Here is a 19,382-nt window from a genome sequence, read left to right on the forward strand (position 1 = left end):
ACAAACGATGCCTAAGCCACGCATTAGAAGAGAAATAATTAAAATTAGAGCAGAAATCAATGAATTAGAAACCAGAAACACAGTAGATCAGATCAACAAAACTAAAAGTTGGTTCTTTGAAAGAATTAATAAGATCGATAAACCACTGGCCAGACTTATCCAAAAGAAAAGAGAAAGGACCCAAATTAATAAAATTATGAATGAAAGGGGAGAGATCACGACTGTCACCAAAGAAATAGAAACAATTATTAGAAATTATTATCAACAACTATATGCCAATAAACTGAGCAATCTGGATGAAATGGAGGCTTCCTGGAAACCTATAAGCTGCCAAGACTGAAACAGGAAGAAATTGACAACCTGAATAGGCCAATACCCAGTAACGAGATTGAAGCAGTGATCAAAAACCTCCCAAAAAACAAGAGTCCAGGGCCTGATGAATTCCCTGGGGTATTCTACCAAACATTCAAGGAAGAAATAATACCTATTCTCCTGAAGCTCTTTCAAAAAATAGAAACAGAAGGAAAACTTCCAAACTCATTCTATGAGGCCAGCATTACCTTAATCCCCAAACCAGGCAAAGACCCCATCAAAAAGGAGAATTTCCGACCAATATCCCTGATGTATATGGATTCCAAAATCCTCAACAAAATCCTAGCTAATAGGATCCAACAATACATTAAAAGGATCATCCACCTCGACCAAGTGGGATTTGTCCCCGGGATGCAAGGGTGGTTCAACATTCACAAATCAATCACTGTGATAGAACACATTAATAAGAGGAGGGAGAAGAACCATATGGTCCTCTCAATTGATGCAGAAAAAGCATTCGACAAAATACAACATCCTTTCCTGATTAAAACTCTTCAGAGTATAGGGATAGAGGGAACATTCCTCATGTTCATAAAATCCATCTTTGAAAAACCCACAGCGAATATCATCCTCAATGGGGAAAAGCTGAGAGCCTTTCCCTTAAGATCAGGAACATGTCAAGGATGCCTACTCTCACCACTATTGTTCAACATAGTACTAGAAGTCCTAGCAACAGCAATCAGACAACAAAAAGAAATAAAAGGTATTCAAATTGGCAAAGAAGAAGTCATACTCTCTCTTTTCACAGATGACATGATACTTTATGTGGAAAACCCAAAAGACTCCACCCCCAAATTACTAGAACTCATCCAGCAATTCAGTAATGTGGCAGGATACAAAATCAATGCACAGAAGCCAGTTGCTTTCTTATACACTAACAATGCAACTGTAGAAAGAGCAATTAGAGAAATGATTCCATTCACAATAGCACCAAAAACCATAAGATACTTCGGAATAAACCTAACGAAAGAGGTAAAGGATCTATACTCTAGGAACTACAAAACACTCATGAAAAAAATTGAAGAAGACACAAAAAGATGGAAAAATATTCTGTGCTCATGGATCGGAAGAATAAACATTGTTAAAATGTCTATGCTACCCAGAGCAATCTATACCTTCAGTGCTATCCCGATCAAAATTCCAATGACATTTTTCGAAGTGCTGGAACAAACTATCCTAAAATTTGTATGGATCAGAAAAGACCCCGAATCGCCAAGGAAATGTTGAAAAAGAAAAACAAAGCTGGGGGCATCATGTTGCCTGATTTCAAACTCTATTACAAAGCTGTGATCACCAAGACAGCATGGTACTTGCACAAAAACAGATATATAGACCAATGGAACAGAATAGAGAACCCAGGTATGGACCCTCAATTCTATGGTCAAATAATCTTTGACAAAGCAGGAAAAAACATGCAATGGAAAAAAGACAGTCTCTTCAATAAATTGTGCTGGGAAAATTGGACAGCCACATGCAGAAGGATGAAACTTGACCATTCTGTAACACCATTCACAAAGATAAACTCAAAGTGGTTGAAAGACCTCAATGTGAGACATGAATCCATCAAAATCCTAGAGGAGAACATAGGCAGTAACCTCTTTGACATTGGCCACAGCAACTTCTTTCAAGATACATCTCCAAAAGCTAGTGAAACAAAAGCAAAAATGAACTTTTGGGACTTGATGAAGATAAAAAGCTTCTGCACAGCAAAGGAAACAGTCAACAAAACAAAGAGGCAACCCACAGAATGGGAGAAGATATTTGCAAATGACATTACAGATAAAGGGCTGGTGTCCAAGATCTATAAAGAACTTCTCAAACTCAACACCCAAAAACCAAATAATCAAGTCAAAAAGTGGGCAGAAGAGATGAACAGACACTTCTCTGAAGAAGTCATACAAATGGCTAACAGACACATGAAAAATGTTGATCATCATTAGCCATCAGGGAAATCCAAATCAAAACCACATTGAGATACCACCTTACACCAGTTAGCATGGCAAAAATGGACAGGGAGAGAAACAACAAATGTTGGAGAGGTTGTGGAGAAAGGGGAACCCTCTTCCACTGTTGTTGGGAATGCAAGTTGGTACAGCCACTTTGGAAAACAGTGTGGAGGTTCCTCAAAAATTCAAAAATAGAGCTACCCTATGACCCAGCAATTGCACTCCTGGGTATTTACCCCAAAGACACAGATGTAGTGAAAAGAAGGGCCTTATGCACCCCAATGTTCATAGCAGCAATGTCCGCAATAGCCAAAATGTGGAAAGAGCTGAGATGCCCTTCAACAGACGAATGGATAAAGAAGATGTGGTCCATATGTACAATGGAATATTACTCAGCCATCACAAAGGATGAATACCCAACTTTTACATCAACATGGATGGGACTGGAGGAGATTATGCTAAGTGAAATAAGTCAAGCAGAGAAAGTCAATTACCATATGGTTTCGCTTATTTGTGGAACAGAAGGAATAGCATGGAGGACATTAGGAGAAGGAAGGGAAAAATGGGGGGCATTGGAGGGAGAGATGGACCATGAGAGACTATGGACCTGAGAAACAAACAGGGTTTTAGATGGGAGGGGGGAGGGGGATTGGTTAGCCCAGTGATGGGTATTAAGGAGGGCACGTACTGCATGGAGCACTGGGTGTTATACGAAAACAATGGATCGTGGATCACCACATCAAAAACCAATGATGTATTGTATGGTGACTAACATAATAAAATTAAAAAAAAAAAACAACCTGTACACAAATGCTCATACACCATTATTAATAATAGCCAAAAAGCTAAAAAGAAATCCAAATGTCCATTATTCTAGATGAATAAACAGAATATGGTATATACACACAGTGGAATGTTATTTAGCCATGACAAGAAATGAAGTTCTGGTAAGATGCTGTCACCTGGGTGAACCTTGAAAACATTATGCTAAATGATTCCATTTATATTAAATGTCTAATATAGCTATGTCTGTAGAAATAGCAAGTGGATTAGTGGTTTTTAGGAGATGGGGGAGAGGAGAAGGAGTGAGTGGTAATGGGTACAGGGCTTTTGGGTGGTGAAAATACTGTGGAATTAGATAGTGGTGTTAGTTGCACAAACCACTGAATAGCACACTTTAAAAGGATAAGTTTATGGCACATGTACTAATATCAGTAAAACTGTTATTCAAAAATAAAGATATTTAATGGGGCGCCTGGGTGGCTCAGTTGGTTAAGCGACTGCCTTCGGCTCAGGTCATGATCCTGGAGTCCCCGGATCGAGTCCCGCATCGGGCTCCCTGCTCGGCGGGGAGTCTGCTTCTCCCTCTTCCGCTCCCCCGCTCTTGTGCTCTCTCTCTCACTCTCTCTCTCAAATAAATAAATAAAATCTTAAAAAAAAATAATAAAAAATAAAGATATTTAAAAAGGAAGGATAAATAACTTTGATTACTTAAAAACTAAAAATATAAACAGAACTATAAAATAACCAATCAGGAGATGTATTTCTAAGGTTTATAGTAGTTGGAGACTTAATATTCTTAATATATAAAGAAGATATATTTATCAATGTGGAATAAAATTTTGGGGAAAAAATGTACCAAAATGTTGACACTAATTCTGAATGAGTAGATTATAAGGTATTTTTTCCTCTTTCCAAATTTTTATGTTTTCAATAATGTGCATTCATTACACAGGTATGATCAGGAATTATTAGGAAAGACAACAGTAAGTTCATTAAGAAAAGCTTAAAGCTGCACAATTTCTTCTAGCCTGATTTTCTTTTGCTGAACAGAGAAGCCTCCAAAGAGGAGAAGGTTAGATTAGTTGTGGAAATTGATAATTTGGCTCGGGTGCTTAGTGCTTCTCTGACTCCAACTTTCCCATCTGTGAGATGGGACCATGATACCAGTCTGCATAGGGTTGTGGAGAATATTAAAATGAGTTAAGTCATGGGAAAATCCTGGTATATAATAAGGGCCCAAAGAATTCTTTGCTCCCCTATCCACTCTCTTTCAGTCTGGAATTGAGTTTTACCTATGAAAAAGAGGTAGTACATTTGAGCAAGGGTAGAGAAGGAATTTAACAAGTTTACTTCAGGCAGAGTCTCAGCTCAGAATACACACAGAGCTGGCATGTGGAAAGACTTTAAAAGCATCTTTGAATGGAGAAACCAGTCGAGAAAAAAACAGCAATTCCCAGTAGGCCTGTGGCATAATAAATGACCTAGGGACCTGGCTTTCTGGCTGTTGGGCCTTTGGCAAGTCACTTGTCTTTTCTGGCTTTCACTATTCTCACTTGGCGAATGAAGAGATTGAACCAAGAGTCCGGCTTTAAAAATTCTACCAAGTTTTGAGGCTTGGTGACTGGCAATTTGGAGTCTCAAAGGGCCTGCCTGGGGAGTCTGAATTGACATGACATTCTTTCAAAGTTTAAACCTTTGCTTTGTTTGCTCCATTTTGGCCAGCCCTGACCAAGCCAGCAGCCCCTGCATTCTCCCTTGTTGGTGCTCAGGTTCCCAGCCTATTGTTTATTTAGGGATTGCAATTTCCTTATTGGCGTGCGCCTCCGCCAGCAGGGTTGAGAAGTCAACCACAGGCCTCATGTGAACTTCCCCTTTCAAGTTTCAGTAATGACAGTGTACCGGCTGTCACATGCCTCATCCCTAAGGCACGGTCCAGTTTCCACATCCATCAGGCCGTGCTGGTGACTTGGGGTGGCCTGAATTCCTCCGCTGCCTGTTGCTTTTTCCATGAGACAAACTGGTTGAACATAGAAGGATTTGTGGTATGTTTTGGAGATCCTAAGAATGAGGCCCCAAACCAGGGCTGTTGAAGGCATTGTGGGGATGGTTTAAAAGGAATGGGAAGAGCAAGTTCAGGTTGCTAGAGGCCAGTGAAGAGAGCTTCCTCACCCAATGTTTTCCTAAAGAGCATTGGAAGGGAATAGAGGTGTGAGATGTCCATCTTTTCATTACTCCTCGAAATGCAATCACTGTTTTGCAAAGTAGTATTTCTCTGGATCTCTGGGAATTCAAACTGTCTTTGTATTTATATGTATGTGAAAGATGACTTTGATCCAGCCTTAGGGAGGGCGGGGCTTCACACAGCACACACTGATGGGCTACTCTCTCATCTGGAAGCACTTTCTGAAATTTCTTCCTCCCTGTCCTCTCTCCCCAGCCTCTTCACTATTTTCTTTTGACCTTGCTCTGTGATCTTTAAAGGCTAATCGTACTGTGTGGAAGAAAGGATCAAAATAGTCGAGCTTCTAGGTGGCACAGCTTCTCTGAAGCCAGTTCTCCTGAGGTTTTCCTGGAGACAGCAAGGTCCCACTGTGTAGCTTCCTCTCTTCTATATGTGGAGGGAACCATTCCAGTGTATTAAAGGTGTTAAAAAGTGACTGAAGAAGACAATGGAGGTGATACAAATAAACTTTAGCACTTCATGAAGCAGTCTCCATTTGGACAACTGGAAAATGGGGTGGGAGGAAGGAAGCTTTTATAGGATAAAGAATAAAGAATAAGGAAGAAAAAAAAATAGAAAATATCTGATTGGCTAGGACCACATAGTCAAACTTGTTTAAGGTGAGAAGGAACAAGGAAATTAGAACTCAGAGTTGGCTTGGCATGTGGGAATTGGCTGACTGGATACACTGCATTTCTGGTCAAGTGGAGCATTTACAGGGACATGAAAGTTATCTAAGTATTGATTTGCTGACAAGGAACCCCAAGCAGAAGTTGAGCCATCTTGGGCCTAGAAAGTTATTTCAACAAAGGGAAGATCTTTGGCAAGTTATTTACCTTCTATAGGTCTCCTGGCCTATAAAATGAGTAAAATAAGTACTTAATTCACAGGGTTATAGGGAAGATTAAATGAGATTTTCTACCACAGTGTTTGCATTAGTAATCAATACACATTAGCTGTTGTTATTAAGTGCATTTTTAATGCTGGAATGGAGAAACATTGCTTCTGTCCTATAGTATTCTTTTCTATATATTCAGATTATGCAAATATATTTATATCTTCAACATAAATGAGGAAGAAAACATAGGTCTAAAAAAGAAATCTTTTTATAGTTTTCTGAGTACAGATCCTTTGTCTCTTTGGTTAGATTTATTCCTAGGTATCTTATGGTTTTGGGTGCAATTGTAAATGGGATCGACTCCTTAATTTCTCTTTCTTCTGTCTTGTTGTTGGTGTATAGGAATGCCACTGACTTCTGTGCATTGATTTTATATCCTGCCACTTTACTGAATTCCTGTATGAGTTCTAGCAGTTTTGGGGTGGAGTCTTTTGGGTTTTCCACATAAAGTATCATATCATCTGCAAAGAGTGAGAGTTTGACTTCTTCTTTGCCAATTTGGATGCCTTTGATTTCTTTTTGTTGTCTGATTGCTGTGGCTAGGACTTCCAATACTATGTTGAATAGCAGTGGTGATAGTGGACATCCCTGCCGCGTTCCTGACCTGAGGGGGAAAGCTCTCAGTTTTTCCCCATTGAGAATAATATTTGCTGTAGGTTTTTCATAGATGGCTTTTATGATATTGAGGTATGTACCCTCTAACCCTATACTCTGAAGAGTTTTGATCAAGAAAGGATGCTGTACTTTGTCAAAAGCTTTTTCTGCATCTATTGAGAGGATCATATGATTCTTGTTCTTTCCTTTGTTAATGTACTGTATCACATTGATTGATTTGCGGATGTTGAACCAACCTTGCAGCCCAGGGATAAATCCCACTTGGTCATGGTGAATAATCCTTTTAATGTACTGTTGGATCCTATTGGCTAGTATTTTGGTGAGAATTTTTGCATCCATGTTCATCAGGGATATTGGTCTGTAATTCTCCTTTTTGATGGGGTCTTTGTCTGGTTTTGGGATCAAGGTAATGCTGGCCTCATAAAATGAGTTTGGAAGTTTTCCTTCCGTTTCGATTTTTTGGAACAGTTTCAGAAGAATAGGTATTAATTCTTCTTGAAATGTTTGGTAGAATTCCCCTGGGAAGCCATCTGGCCCTGGGCTTTTGTTTTTTGGGAGATTTTTGATGACTGCTTCAATTTCCTTAGTGGTTATAGGTCTGTTCAGGTTTTCTATTTCATCCTGGTTCAGTTTTGGTAGTTGATACATCTCTAGGAATGCATCCATCTCTTCCAGGTTATCGAATTTGCTGGCATAGAGTTGCTCATAATATGTTCTTATAATTGTTTGTATTTCTTTGGTGTTGGTTGTGATCTCTCCTCTTTCATTCATGATTTTGTTGATTTGGGTCATTTCTCTTCTCTTTTTGATAAGTCTGGCCAGGGGTTTATCAATCTTGTTAATTCTTTCAAAGAACCAGCTCCTAGTTTCGTTGATCTGTTCTACTGTTCTTTTAGTTTCTATTTCATTGATTTCTGCTCTGATCTTTATGATTTCTCTTCTCCTGCTGGGTTTAGGCTTTATTTGCTGTTCTTTCTCCAGCTCCTTTAGGTGTAGGGTTAGGTTGTGTACTTGAGACCTTTCTTGTTTCTTAAGAAAGGCTTGTATTGCTATATACTTTCCTCTTAGGACTGCCTTTGCTGCATCCCAAAGATTTTGAACAGTTGTGTTTTCATTTTCATTGGTTTCCATGTATTTTTTTAATTCTTCTTTAATTTCCTGGTTGACCCATTCATTCTTCAGTAGGATGCTCTTTAGCCTCCATGTATTTGAGTTCTTTCCGACTTTCCTCTTGGGATTGAGTTCTAGTTTCAAAGCATTGTGGTCTGAAAATAGGCAGGGAATGATCCCAATCTTTTGGTACCGGTTGAGACCTGATTTATGACCTAGGATGTGGTCGATTCTGGAGAATGTTCCATGGGCAGTAGAGAAGAATATGTATTCCGTTGCTTTGGGGTGGAATGTTCTGAATATGTCTGTGAAGTCCATTTGGTCCAGTGTGTCATTTAAAGTCTTTATTTCCTTGTTGATCGAAATCTTTTTTTTTTTTTTTTTTTTAAGATTTTATTTATTTATTTGACAGAGAGAGACACAGTGAGAGAGGGAACACAAGCAGGGGGAATGGGAGAGGGAGAAGCAGGCTCCCCGCTGAGAAGGGAGCCCGATGCGGGGCTCTATCCCAGGGCACTGGGATCATGACCTGAGCCTAAGGCAGACGCTCAATGACTGAGCCACCCAGGTGCTCCCCCCCAAAAGAAATCTTTTGATGTGGCTTTGTTCCCCCCTGAGGAGTTTACAAATGAATACGGACTTTTGTGTCACCTCTATCCTGAAAGGGAATGTCCTTGGGTGACATCAAGTCATTGGTACTTTTTATTCACTCCCTAGATGAATCTGATGCACCTAGTCCACAGACTGGCACTGGGGAGCCTCTGCATTAGTGTGTTTCACAGGCACATGGAAATGATTTTGGATTAACCAGTGTTCCCTTCCATGCATTGGGAATGTCGAAAGCTATCAGTATTAATTGAAGCAACTTTCTATGAAGGGCTGATAGTCAGCTTTGAAGCATAGGTGCAACTACACTGCTTGTTAAAATATTGAAATGCTTCTGTGGTTATCTCAAATCCCCAGGCTACGCTCCCCCACTCCAGCAACTAAAGAGTTAACCCCTGGCTTTTCAGAGATTTCCCAGACCTGGTTCTATTGCTCTAGGTGGTGTCTGTTTCGGTTGGTTCTTGACCTATGCTGTCCTAGTTGTTGAGTGACTCAGCCATCACCCTGATTCTATGGGATTTAAAGTCTGCTCAAACCTTTTCTGACTTTCTTTCTTGAAACTTCACTCTCTAATTTTCTGTGACTTTTTCATGATTTCCATCAATTTTATAGCTCTTCCTTTTGGTGATTCCTGTGCCGTTTTTCTCTATACTCTTCTTAACTGTGTCTGAGAATTCCTTTACCACTAGGCTGATGATCTATCATCTCTACTGTCTCAACTCCCATTTTGGCTTCCATTTTTATGATTAACTTCCCAAAGGCCATCTTGTTGCCTTCTTTTTACCAGCTTATAAATGATTCCCAGTCATAGCCAAATGCAAACTCCCAGCTTGATTCTGAAGAGTGCTTATCATCCAGCCCCTTCTTCTTTTCCGACTCCTCTGCAACAAAAAGTGATCTATACTTTTTAATTAGTCCTGTCTTCCTACTCCTCTTCATACATAATTCATACTTGTTATCTTATTCTTTCAACTTATATTAATTAAATATTATGTGCTGGACACCATGCTGAGTACTCTTGACTTTGCATGTGTTATTATTTCTGGCCGGAAAGAATTTCATCTTCCGTATGATAATCTTGTTCTTATCCATCTCTAGACCCTATATTAGGCTCCTTTGCTTTCTGGAGATTTGTTGACTCTTCTATGGTGGTCTTACTCATTTCTGACCTTTCTTTGTAGATTTGTAGACTCTTGTATCTAATTGTATTTTGGTGTTACCTTTCATGCTATCACTTTTGTGGTATACTCTTCTGGTTGCAAGTGGCTGAAACCCTGCTATTGTATTTTGGTATTCTAGGGGAGTGGATGGTTCAGATATAGCTGTACGTAGCTGTTCAAATGATGTTATAAGGGTACAATCATTCAGGCACATTGTTTTGTTTTGTTTTTTTTTTTTAAGATTTTATTTATTTATTTGACAGAGAGAGACACAGTGAGAGAGGGAACACAAGCAGGGGGAGTGGGAGAGGGAGAAACAGGCTTCCCGTGGAGCAAGGAGCCGGATGTGGGGCTCGATCCTGGGACCCTGAGATCATGATCTTAGCTGAAGGCAGACCCTTAACGACTGAGCCACCCAGGCGCCCCTCAAGCACATTCTTAATCGTGGTATCAAAGAAGGCCATAACCAGCCATAGGCCCATATTTTCCTTATCATTCATAATCTCAGAAAAGGAGAAACATAGGCTCAGAAAAAGAGAGGCCTCTGAATTTATGTGAGTCCCCTAAAAGAACTCTGATTGGTCTTGATGGCATAATGAGATCACCACAGATCAATCCACATCCAGAGAATCCATGGTACTTGCCACTGAACAGGGCCACACATGAAAACCCCACTAAAACAACAAGGAATTGGGGCGATGTAGTTCCCAAAAAGAAAAGAAGCTGAGCAGACAGATAAAAAAGTAATTGATAAATGCTACAGCTAGAACTGGGAAGAAGGTAATCTTTGTAGAGCACCTACTGTGTGTTGGCTATTATTCTGGAAGGTGTACATTTTCTCACTCATGTAATTCTTATAACAACCTTAGGTTATAGGATTAGCGACCTTAGGAACATGTTCACAAAGTTAGACGGTGTAGACTAAAAGTGGAAGCTACTGTCTTCTACATGTGCACCTCACAGAACTGGGCAATGGGTGGGGACTTACTATACTGTTGTTGGCTGATGATAATAATGATGGCAACCCTTTACTCTCGTGCAGGAGGCTCCATGTGGGTACTTTTCATGTGTTATAGATCACTTGTAATTTTCATGACATGCTCTTGAGCGTGGTCTTATTTCAGACAGCCTCACCATCTTGCCCAAAGACGTAAAAGCCTGAACCAGATTTTACTTCCAGATTTGTGACTCTCGAAGGGTCAGGAGGATTGTTTTAGCGTCAGCTCTCTTTCTGTTCTTCCGACTTGAGTCTATTAACAACAACAGCAACAGCAACAACAACAACAACAACAAATTCAAATATGGAGACCAAAACCTCAGTGGCTGCGTAGTGTCCAGAAAGAAACACATCTTCTGCCCATGGGTCATTAGCAGTGTGCACAGAGACAGGATGACAGGAAGCATGCATTTCTGAGGCATAGGCTTCATGAAGAGTGAGTCAGAAGTAGGCGAATGAAGCCATGGAAAGAAACATCGAAGCACCCTAATTGCATTGAATTTGACCTGATTCTGTGCTCGTACATTTTGCTGTAAAGAATTAGGTACTGTATGAACAAAAAACCAATAGTACCACCAAAAAACAGCATGTCCCCTGTCATTTTCTCATCTAGGTCACCATCTCTTTACAGTTTGATAAGGCCCAAGAAGTTCAGTTACTGATTTTTTTGTTTTTAGTTTTTTTCTTCTAACATGCTTTAGGCCCAAGCCGACTTCTTTCTAGAGGGCTTGACTTGGGCTTACAAAACTGCGGTTAATCCCACACAGTAAACCCTTCCAAAGTCAAGGGCGTTCCTCAGATACCCTAAGACCAAGGGAAGCTCAGTTATGTTTGCAACTACAACTAGATGAGTTTTAAAAGTTAAGCCTTTAGGAGCCTCTGTGGCATCCAGTAATAATAGTCTAGAATTTTATTCTAAATAAAGTATAATATAATTAGGTTGGGATGTTTCCTGAACATTAGATCACGTCTTCTTCCTTAAACCAAATTGGCCCTAAGTTTGTTGATCAATGTCTGTAGACCGATATGTGATCACGGTGAGTTCCATGCTCTGTAAAGACTGCTTGTATTTTCTTCTTGGCCTGATATTAAAATGAAACCAGTAATTCTTACTGTATTTGAAAAAAAAAAAACCACATTGTGACACTCAGCAATAATTGCTCTTTTGATGTTCCACCTACTCATCATTTCAGTGTTCACAGTTCCTAGAGAGGAATTGAAATCTTTTTTTTTTTTTTGCTGTTTAAGGGGAACATAATGTTCAACAAATACAAAAAGGGCAATAAAGGCATCTGGACTGGCAAAGATGTTCCAGAAAGTTTACTCCCAGGGTTGGTGTATACTTAGGCTGAGACGGATAGCTCTTGAGAGTAGGTTAATATTTTTCTAAATGTACTTGGCTTGTAAAATTGTCTTGGTTTCTTCTGCACTGGTCAATCTTGTGCCTCCTGTATGCTGGACACCTGTAGTCATTTAAAACACCCACATCACCTGAGAACCTTGTGAAAATGCAGTTTCAGATTCAGTAGGTCTGGGTTGGGGCCTGAGATGCTGCATTTCTGAAACTCAGGTGATGTCAATGCTGCTGTTCTGTGGACCACGCTTGGAGTAACAGTGATCTAGATTGTACTCCATGTTAGAGAGAGAAGGGTGCCCATGAATCTTGTTGAGATCTACCTAGTATCTCACATACCTGGGCGATGTGACTGGTACCCAATAGATGCTCAGTACATATTTGTTGAATGAATGAGAAAACTCCTTGTGTCTAAGTTTCCTATCAACTGTAGCAGACATGTCCTGGAAAAACTCAGAAATAAGTAAAGAAAAGAAAAAAAGATAAAGCAGAGATAAACTTATTTCAGTCTTCCCATCTGATTTTCATTTTCTTTTTTTTTTTTTAAGATTTTTATTTATTTGCGAGAGAGAGAATGAGAGACAGAGAGCATGAGAGGGAGGAGGGTCAGAGGGAGAAGCAGACTCCCCGCTGAGCAGGGAGCCTGATGTGGGACTCGATCCCGGGACTCCAGGATCATGACCCGAGCCGAAGGCAGTCGCTTAACCAACTGAGCCACCCAGGCGCCCCGATTTTCATTTTCATTGCTGTAGTCCAACACCTGTGCTAATACTTACGGCTAGTTTAAGAATCAGCAGGTGGGCCTATTGGGTTGATGGCTGCTAGGGATTCAATTTCAGTGGTTTATTTATTAATTGCCCGTCAAGTACCTATTTTACGTCTTTTGAATGATAAATGTAAAATAGTCTTGGTTATGAATCTTTAAGTAGGAGTTATGATCTGCAATTGATGTATAAAATTTTTATAAGTATTGGGGTGCCTGGGTGGCTCAGTTGTTAAGCATCTGCCTTCGGCTCAGGTCATGGTCCCAGGGTCCTGGGATCGAGCCCCGCATGGGGCTCCCTGCTCCACGGGAAGCCTGCTTCTCCCTCTTCCACTCCCCCTGCTTGTGTTCCCTCTCTCACTGTGACTCTCTTTGTCAAATAAATAAATAAAATCTTTAAAAAAATTTTTTTTTACAAGTATTATTTTATGAATGTGTGGAAAGAAATGATTTGAAAGATGTTCAATTCAGATTTTTTTTCTAACCAGTAAGGAATGAGCAAACACATTTCAGCTGTTTTTTTTCCTCCTGAAACTTTATGTCCCACGTTCTTACAGTCCTTAATGAAAATACTGTATAAAAGCAAAACAATTTCATGGTTGTCCTGTCTCAAGGCTATTTGAAAAATGTTACTTGAGACATGGAGTGGTAGGTTCTGAGAGCATGGGAGTCTATGTTCTTTCCCTGCTCTGAGCTCAGAGCAGGCTCTCAGTAAACCACTTTTGAGTTACAGAAGCCAACAAGGTGATCTGGATATTTAAGCACCTAATTGCTTTAAATGGAGGGTAATGATGGTAAGTTTTCCCTTGAAGAATCCAAATCACTGTTTTGATTTTTCACTTTAGTATATAACCCTGAGCTAAATGTGGCCATTAAATTCTGCCCCCCCCCTTTTTTAAGAATTGACTTCTAGAGGAATAATATTGGGAAAAATCAAATTAAATAGAATACTTTGCTGCAGAACTTCCCCAGAGCCATTAATGCTAATGTGCATAGGGAATCCCCAGTAAGCATTTCTCAAACTTATTTGACCCTACAATGCCCTTTTCACAGAGCTTTTGTGTTCTGTGGATTTTGGGAAAAGCTGTTCTATGTTGTATTTTACTCTCTCCATCTCCCAAGGAAGGCCCACAATGATTGCTTTGAGAGTTTGCTTATTTGTGAAACATAATCAAAATGAATACTTGAAAATCACTACATAAATTATTTTAAAGTATCAGTAGTAAGTAACATGTGGAGATGTTCAGATGAAGAAAACTCTGGTGATTGGGAGTAAATATTGCTCTCCCTTCTGAAACTTCACTTTTCAGGATATTACAGCATTATGTCTTCACTCTAGATCAGTGGTTAGAGTTCTTGAGATGTGCAGTTAGCCTCAGTTTTGAAGGGCAGCATCCATTATACCACATTGAGCCATATTAGGAACTGTGAGGTGGTTGCCTTCCATAGTCCTCCTTAAATATAGAAGTTTATAGTAATTCATCTTAGTTTTAGAGATTTGAAAAAAAAGAAAAAGATGAAATTTCTTCTCGCTGAGTTCCTCAAACTGAGGTAGTAGAGTAGCTGTGACCATGGCAGTCATTTTATTTACCTTTATATTTCATACTTGGATTTCTTCACGTCTTTCTCTGCCTCAGCATTTTGAGTATCTTCTTGGGCACAGTCAATATACCATCTGATATATCTATGTATTTTGTATCTGTTCTCTTCTCTAGGTCTTAATGATACTCTCCTATCTCCTTTTCTCTATGCTCAAGATTTCAGGTCTGAGTTCTGTGGTCTTTAAACGTGACTTCTTGAAGTACGGAAACATAAATAAGGACAGGAAAAAATAGATCATTATTAAAGTGACTTCCACAACACCCCCCCCCACCCTTTCTTTTTTTTAGTATTTTGGGATACCTGTGGCTAAAGGGAAAAAAAGCTTGTGAGGAAAAAGAAAAGTTGGCTAATTTAAGGAAATTAGTAAAAGTTAAAAATAATAGTTTTAAAATGTGTTTCACTATTTGGTGAAATTTTAACTCAGACGCATATAGGTCAAGATAATTTTTTTTTTACAAAACTTTCTATCTTAACCCTGTTCTGATCTTTCTTTAGCAGTATGTAATTTTTTAAAGTGTGGTAAAAAGCTCCTTCTAACCCAGTTAGAAGCTGGCGATTGTGGTCATTACTAACTAAAGCCTCAGGATTTGACTGAGGGGAAAGCTGAGGGTACACTCTACCCCTCCGCCCCTGCCTATGTGATTGAGACCTGAAATTCTAAGTGTATCAAAAATTAAGGTGTAAAACAGAAGGACCACAAAGCATGTTGCACACACACGTCTTTATACATGCATATGTGTGAATACATACATACATTTGAAAATGCTTCCTTTAAACTTGGATCTGAAATCCCAGAAGATTTTGTATTAGAATAGCACAGATGTAGGCTCTTCCTTTTACACTTAACTTACAGTTAAACTCTTGTAAAGATTGTACTTAGATCTTTGTAAATGCTGAAAGATTATATCTCAAAAAGAGGAAATCTCTGTCATATTGATTAGAGTTTTATTTTTATTTTATTTTATTTTTTTAAGATTCTATTTATTTGAGAGAGAGAGAGAGGGAGAGTGACAGGGAGAAGCAGACTCCCTGCTGAGCAGAGAGCCCGATGTGGGGCTCTATCCCAGGACCCTGAGATCATGACCTGAGCTGAAGGCAGACGTTTAATCAATTGAGCCACCCAGGCGCCCTTTGGTTAGAGTTTTAATTGATAACTATCCTTTTTTTGTTTTAAAGTAGTAATATAATCTTAAGGCTTTCATGGGAATAAATAAAAGTGTTAATAGTGGGTATATCTGGGTGATGGGGTTATGTACAGTCATAATTATCTACATAGCTTTTCAAGTTTTCTATAGTGAGCATGTCTTCCTTTTCTTTAGATTTTATTTATTTATTTGACACAGAGAGAGAGAGAGAGAGCACACAAGCAGGGGAAGCTGCAGGCAGAGTGAGAGGGAGAAGCAGGATGCCTGCAGAGCAGGGATCAAGAGTGGGATCAAGACCCTAGGGTCGTGGGATCATGACCTGAGCCAAAGGCAGCCGCTTAACCAACTAAGCCACCCAGGTGTCCTATAGTGAGCATGTCTTATTTTTATAGTCAGAAAAAAATGTTGATTTAAAATGACTGCCATTTATTTAAGAAGGCTCTTATGAATGTTTAGAAGTTCTTTTTCTGCATCCTTTTTTATTATTGCTGCTCTTTTTGTCTACAGAGTTCTCATAGCTCAGAACTCAAAAGAGTCACTAAAGATGCCTTCCTACATTCGTCAGCTCAGGCTGCTATAACAAAATACCACTTCTGGGTGGCTTAAAGAACAGAAATGTATTTTCTCACAGTTCTGGAGGCTGGAAGTCCCAGATCAGGGCGAGAGCGGGATTGGGTTCTGGTGAGAGCTCTCTTCCGGGCTCACAGATGGCCACCTTCTTGCTGTGTCCTCACATGGCAGGGAGCAAGAGAGAATAAAGAAGCTCTCTAGTGTTTCTTCTTATGAGGGCTTCATCCTTATGACCCCATGTAACCCTGATCACCTCCTAAAGGCCTCATCTCCAAATACCATTGCATTTCCTTCACATTAGGGATTAGAGCTTCAACATAGGAAATTTGGAGGCATGTAGACATTTAGTCCGTGATACTCCTTTCACTCAAACTGGCAGTATACAGGATTTCTAGAAATTGCATCTAGAATAGAAAAAGACTAGCTGGCTGTACATAAAACATGAGTGATGGTTATCTCTTGATGGTAGAACTAGAGGTGATTTTCTCCATTTTCTAGGAATTTAAAGTGCCATTATTTTTATAACTGGAAAGAATAACAATAAATATTATTTTTAAAGGAAAATGAAATGCTAGAGAATATAACATTCCATAATAATCTTGCAGATTTCAGAATCTTTTTATTTCTTCTTCTTGGGGTTTTTCTGAGAACTAATAAAAATGTCTTCAACACTTGGAGCTCTTGGATGTTCACACGTAGTGGCACTCAATAAGAAGTTGTTTCTCCTCATTTTCCTCCATTTAATGAAGATGACAATGTTAAGTGATAATAGCAATGATGATTATATTGCCCCATGAGACATGCCATCGACAATAGAATATAGGAAATTAAAATGGAAAATAGCCACAAAATCAGGACAGATGTTTGCAAAGTTTTTCCTATGAGTTAGTTCTAAATAGAATAGGCCATCCATTTTCTTTACTTTTGGAACTCTTTCGTCTTCTAGATTCCTGAAAATTAATTGGTAAAAAAAAAAAATGAGTTAATTGTTTGTTTTTCATTAACATTCAATTACAAATGTGATATCAGCTCTTTGGATCTGTACCATAAAAGGGCAGGTACATGGTGTCAGGGAGGAAACTTACAGTGAAACTTTCAATGTATTTTATTCCAAAGACTGGTTGGAGTTTAACACCTCAGGTTGGGCAAAGGTTTTTTCCTCTATAAAAGCTCTCTCTCTTCTTTTCTTTTTAATGCATCATTTCTTATTATGCTCTATCTTGTGTGTAGAGTCTGTCATTTCCTTAAAAAAATTCTCTGGGGTTGTTTTTTTTTTTCTCAGTCTCACATTTGAGTGTAATATTTCTAGTTTTTTCAACTCTGAAAGTCAATAGATTAGAAATGCCCTGCAAAGTAGAAATGTTTTTTGTCACGCAGGGAGCTGCTTGCCAAATAAATCCTGACGTTGTGATATATTATTTCCAGTTGCTATAAATTTTCAATATTTAATATATCAGTCATACTAAGTCAGGATTCAGTTATTTAATTTCATTGATGTCTGTATTCTAGATTAGAATCCTTTTCCTCATTAGTAGATTTTAATTTCCTTGTCTCTCAGAGTCAAATTCCAAGCTTGCCTTATAAAACCAGGCACATAGTATACACATGAACAAACTGTTTTTGTGTTTACAAGTAGACTAGAAATTGTACGCTGGTAAACTATATCTGAAATTACAAATTTGCCCACTTAAATGGTGTTTTTTAACACTTTAGATCACTTTCGTCACTGTTGCTTTGGTAATTTGATTACCAGGTATAGACAAACCTATCTAGGCAACTCTCCATATTGTATTGTCACATGATCTTTATTGAGAGCTTAAAAAGTAATCTCACAAATGATCCTCAAAAGTGAAAAACATAAGTTGTTCTGAACTCAGGGTTATGCCTGTATCATAGTTAATGTCTTACTACCCAAATTACTTTCTGGAATTCTGTTTTGATGATACTGAAAAAACAATTTTCTTTTTTTTTTTTTTTACCATTTTTTTTTAACAACAGGACACAAAAATCGCTTCATTGGAGCGAAACATAAGGGATCTGGAGGATGAGATCCAGATGTTAAAAGCCAATGGTGTGCTGAACACTGAGGACCGCGAAGAAGAGATCAAACAAATAGAGGTTTACAAAAGTCACTCCAAGTTCATGAAAACCAAGGTATGATCCAAAGTTATAAACTTTTATACTCTTAGTGTGACTGGAAAGTTATGGTTTACATACATACTTTCCCCAAATACCCACATAACCTGTTTTATGTGATATCATGAAATATATGGACAATGAAGAAGAACACAAAAGATTTTTTTCATTCAGAATCCTAGATTCCAAAAAGAGATCAGGGAACATCTTTGGTCAAATTTCTACTTATTAAGGTGTTCAAGATTTTCTAATGAGTAAGTTTGGTGTCTTGGGAATTAACATTTACTTGTAATACTGTCTTCCAAATTTCCCGAGTTTTCATAAGATTGCTATTTTGTGACATTTCTATCATTGCCAAATTTTGGCCCATCCCTAAGAAGATGACTGTCTCCAAAGGTGTTGATCTTGGAAGCCAATTTAACTGATTTCAACGGTATGAAGACATTTTGGTTTTAGCATAGTGTTTAAGGTAGAACTGACTTTGCATTCCAATTCTACTGTTTGCTTAAATTGTTCAGCTTCTTTAAGTCTCAGTTTTTTCATCCATGAAATAGGCATAGGAGAAAGGAAAGTACCTTCTTCATTGGGTTGCTTTGACCATTCCAAGAGATTATGCATTTAAAGCACTTAGTCCCTGGCTGATCTCTAGAAAGCATTCAATAAATGTCAGGCATTGTTATTGATAGTGTTATTATTTTTATATTATTATTATTTTTAAATAATTTATTTATTTGAGAGAGGACAGAGAGAGCATGAGTGGGGGGAGTAGCACAGGGAGAGGGAGAAGCAGACACCCTGCTGAGGGGCTCGATCCCAGGGCTCTAAGATCACGACCTGAGCCAAAGGCAGATGCTTAACGGACTGAGCCACCCAATAATGTTATTATTATTATTGGTATCTGTTTATAAAATATAATTTTGCAATATTTATAAATATTTATAAAATATAATTATGCAATATTTATAAAATATAATTATAGTAACCTGTTCCATTAATTTATATTGGTATTGCCAGTTTTAAAGAATTTGGTTTGTTACTTTTCAAAATTAAACTTTGGGCTACAAATGAACTGAACGCCTAAATATCTATTATTTTTATACATGC

The 19,382-nt window shown here is 38.6% G+C and overlaps 1 protein-coding gene across 1 annotated transcript in view; it reads left to right on the forward strand.

Moving 5' to 3' along the window:
* LOC118006082 (ERC protein 2-like) overlaps positions 1 to 19,382 on the forward strand; it is a 113,457-nt gene that overhangs the window by 11,836 nt on the left and 82,239 nt on the right. Inside the window, exon 2 of the mRNA XM_034998692.1 lies at positions 18,141 to 18,296. Coding sequence (XP_034854583.1) covers positions 18,141 to 18,296 — 156 coding nt within the window. The remainder of the gene's footprint in view (positions 1 to 18,140; positions 18,297 to 19,382) is intronic.

This window comes from Mirounga leonina, unplaced genomic scaffold (assembly GCF_011800145.1).
Source record: "Mirounga leonina isolate KUSES-001 unplaced genomic scaffold, KU_Mleo_1.0 Mir_94, whole genome shotgun sequence".
Taxonomy (NCBI): domain Eukaryota; kingdom Metazoa; phylum Chordata; class Mammalia; order Carnivora; family Phocidae; genus Mirounga; species Mirounga leonina.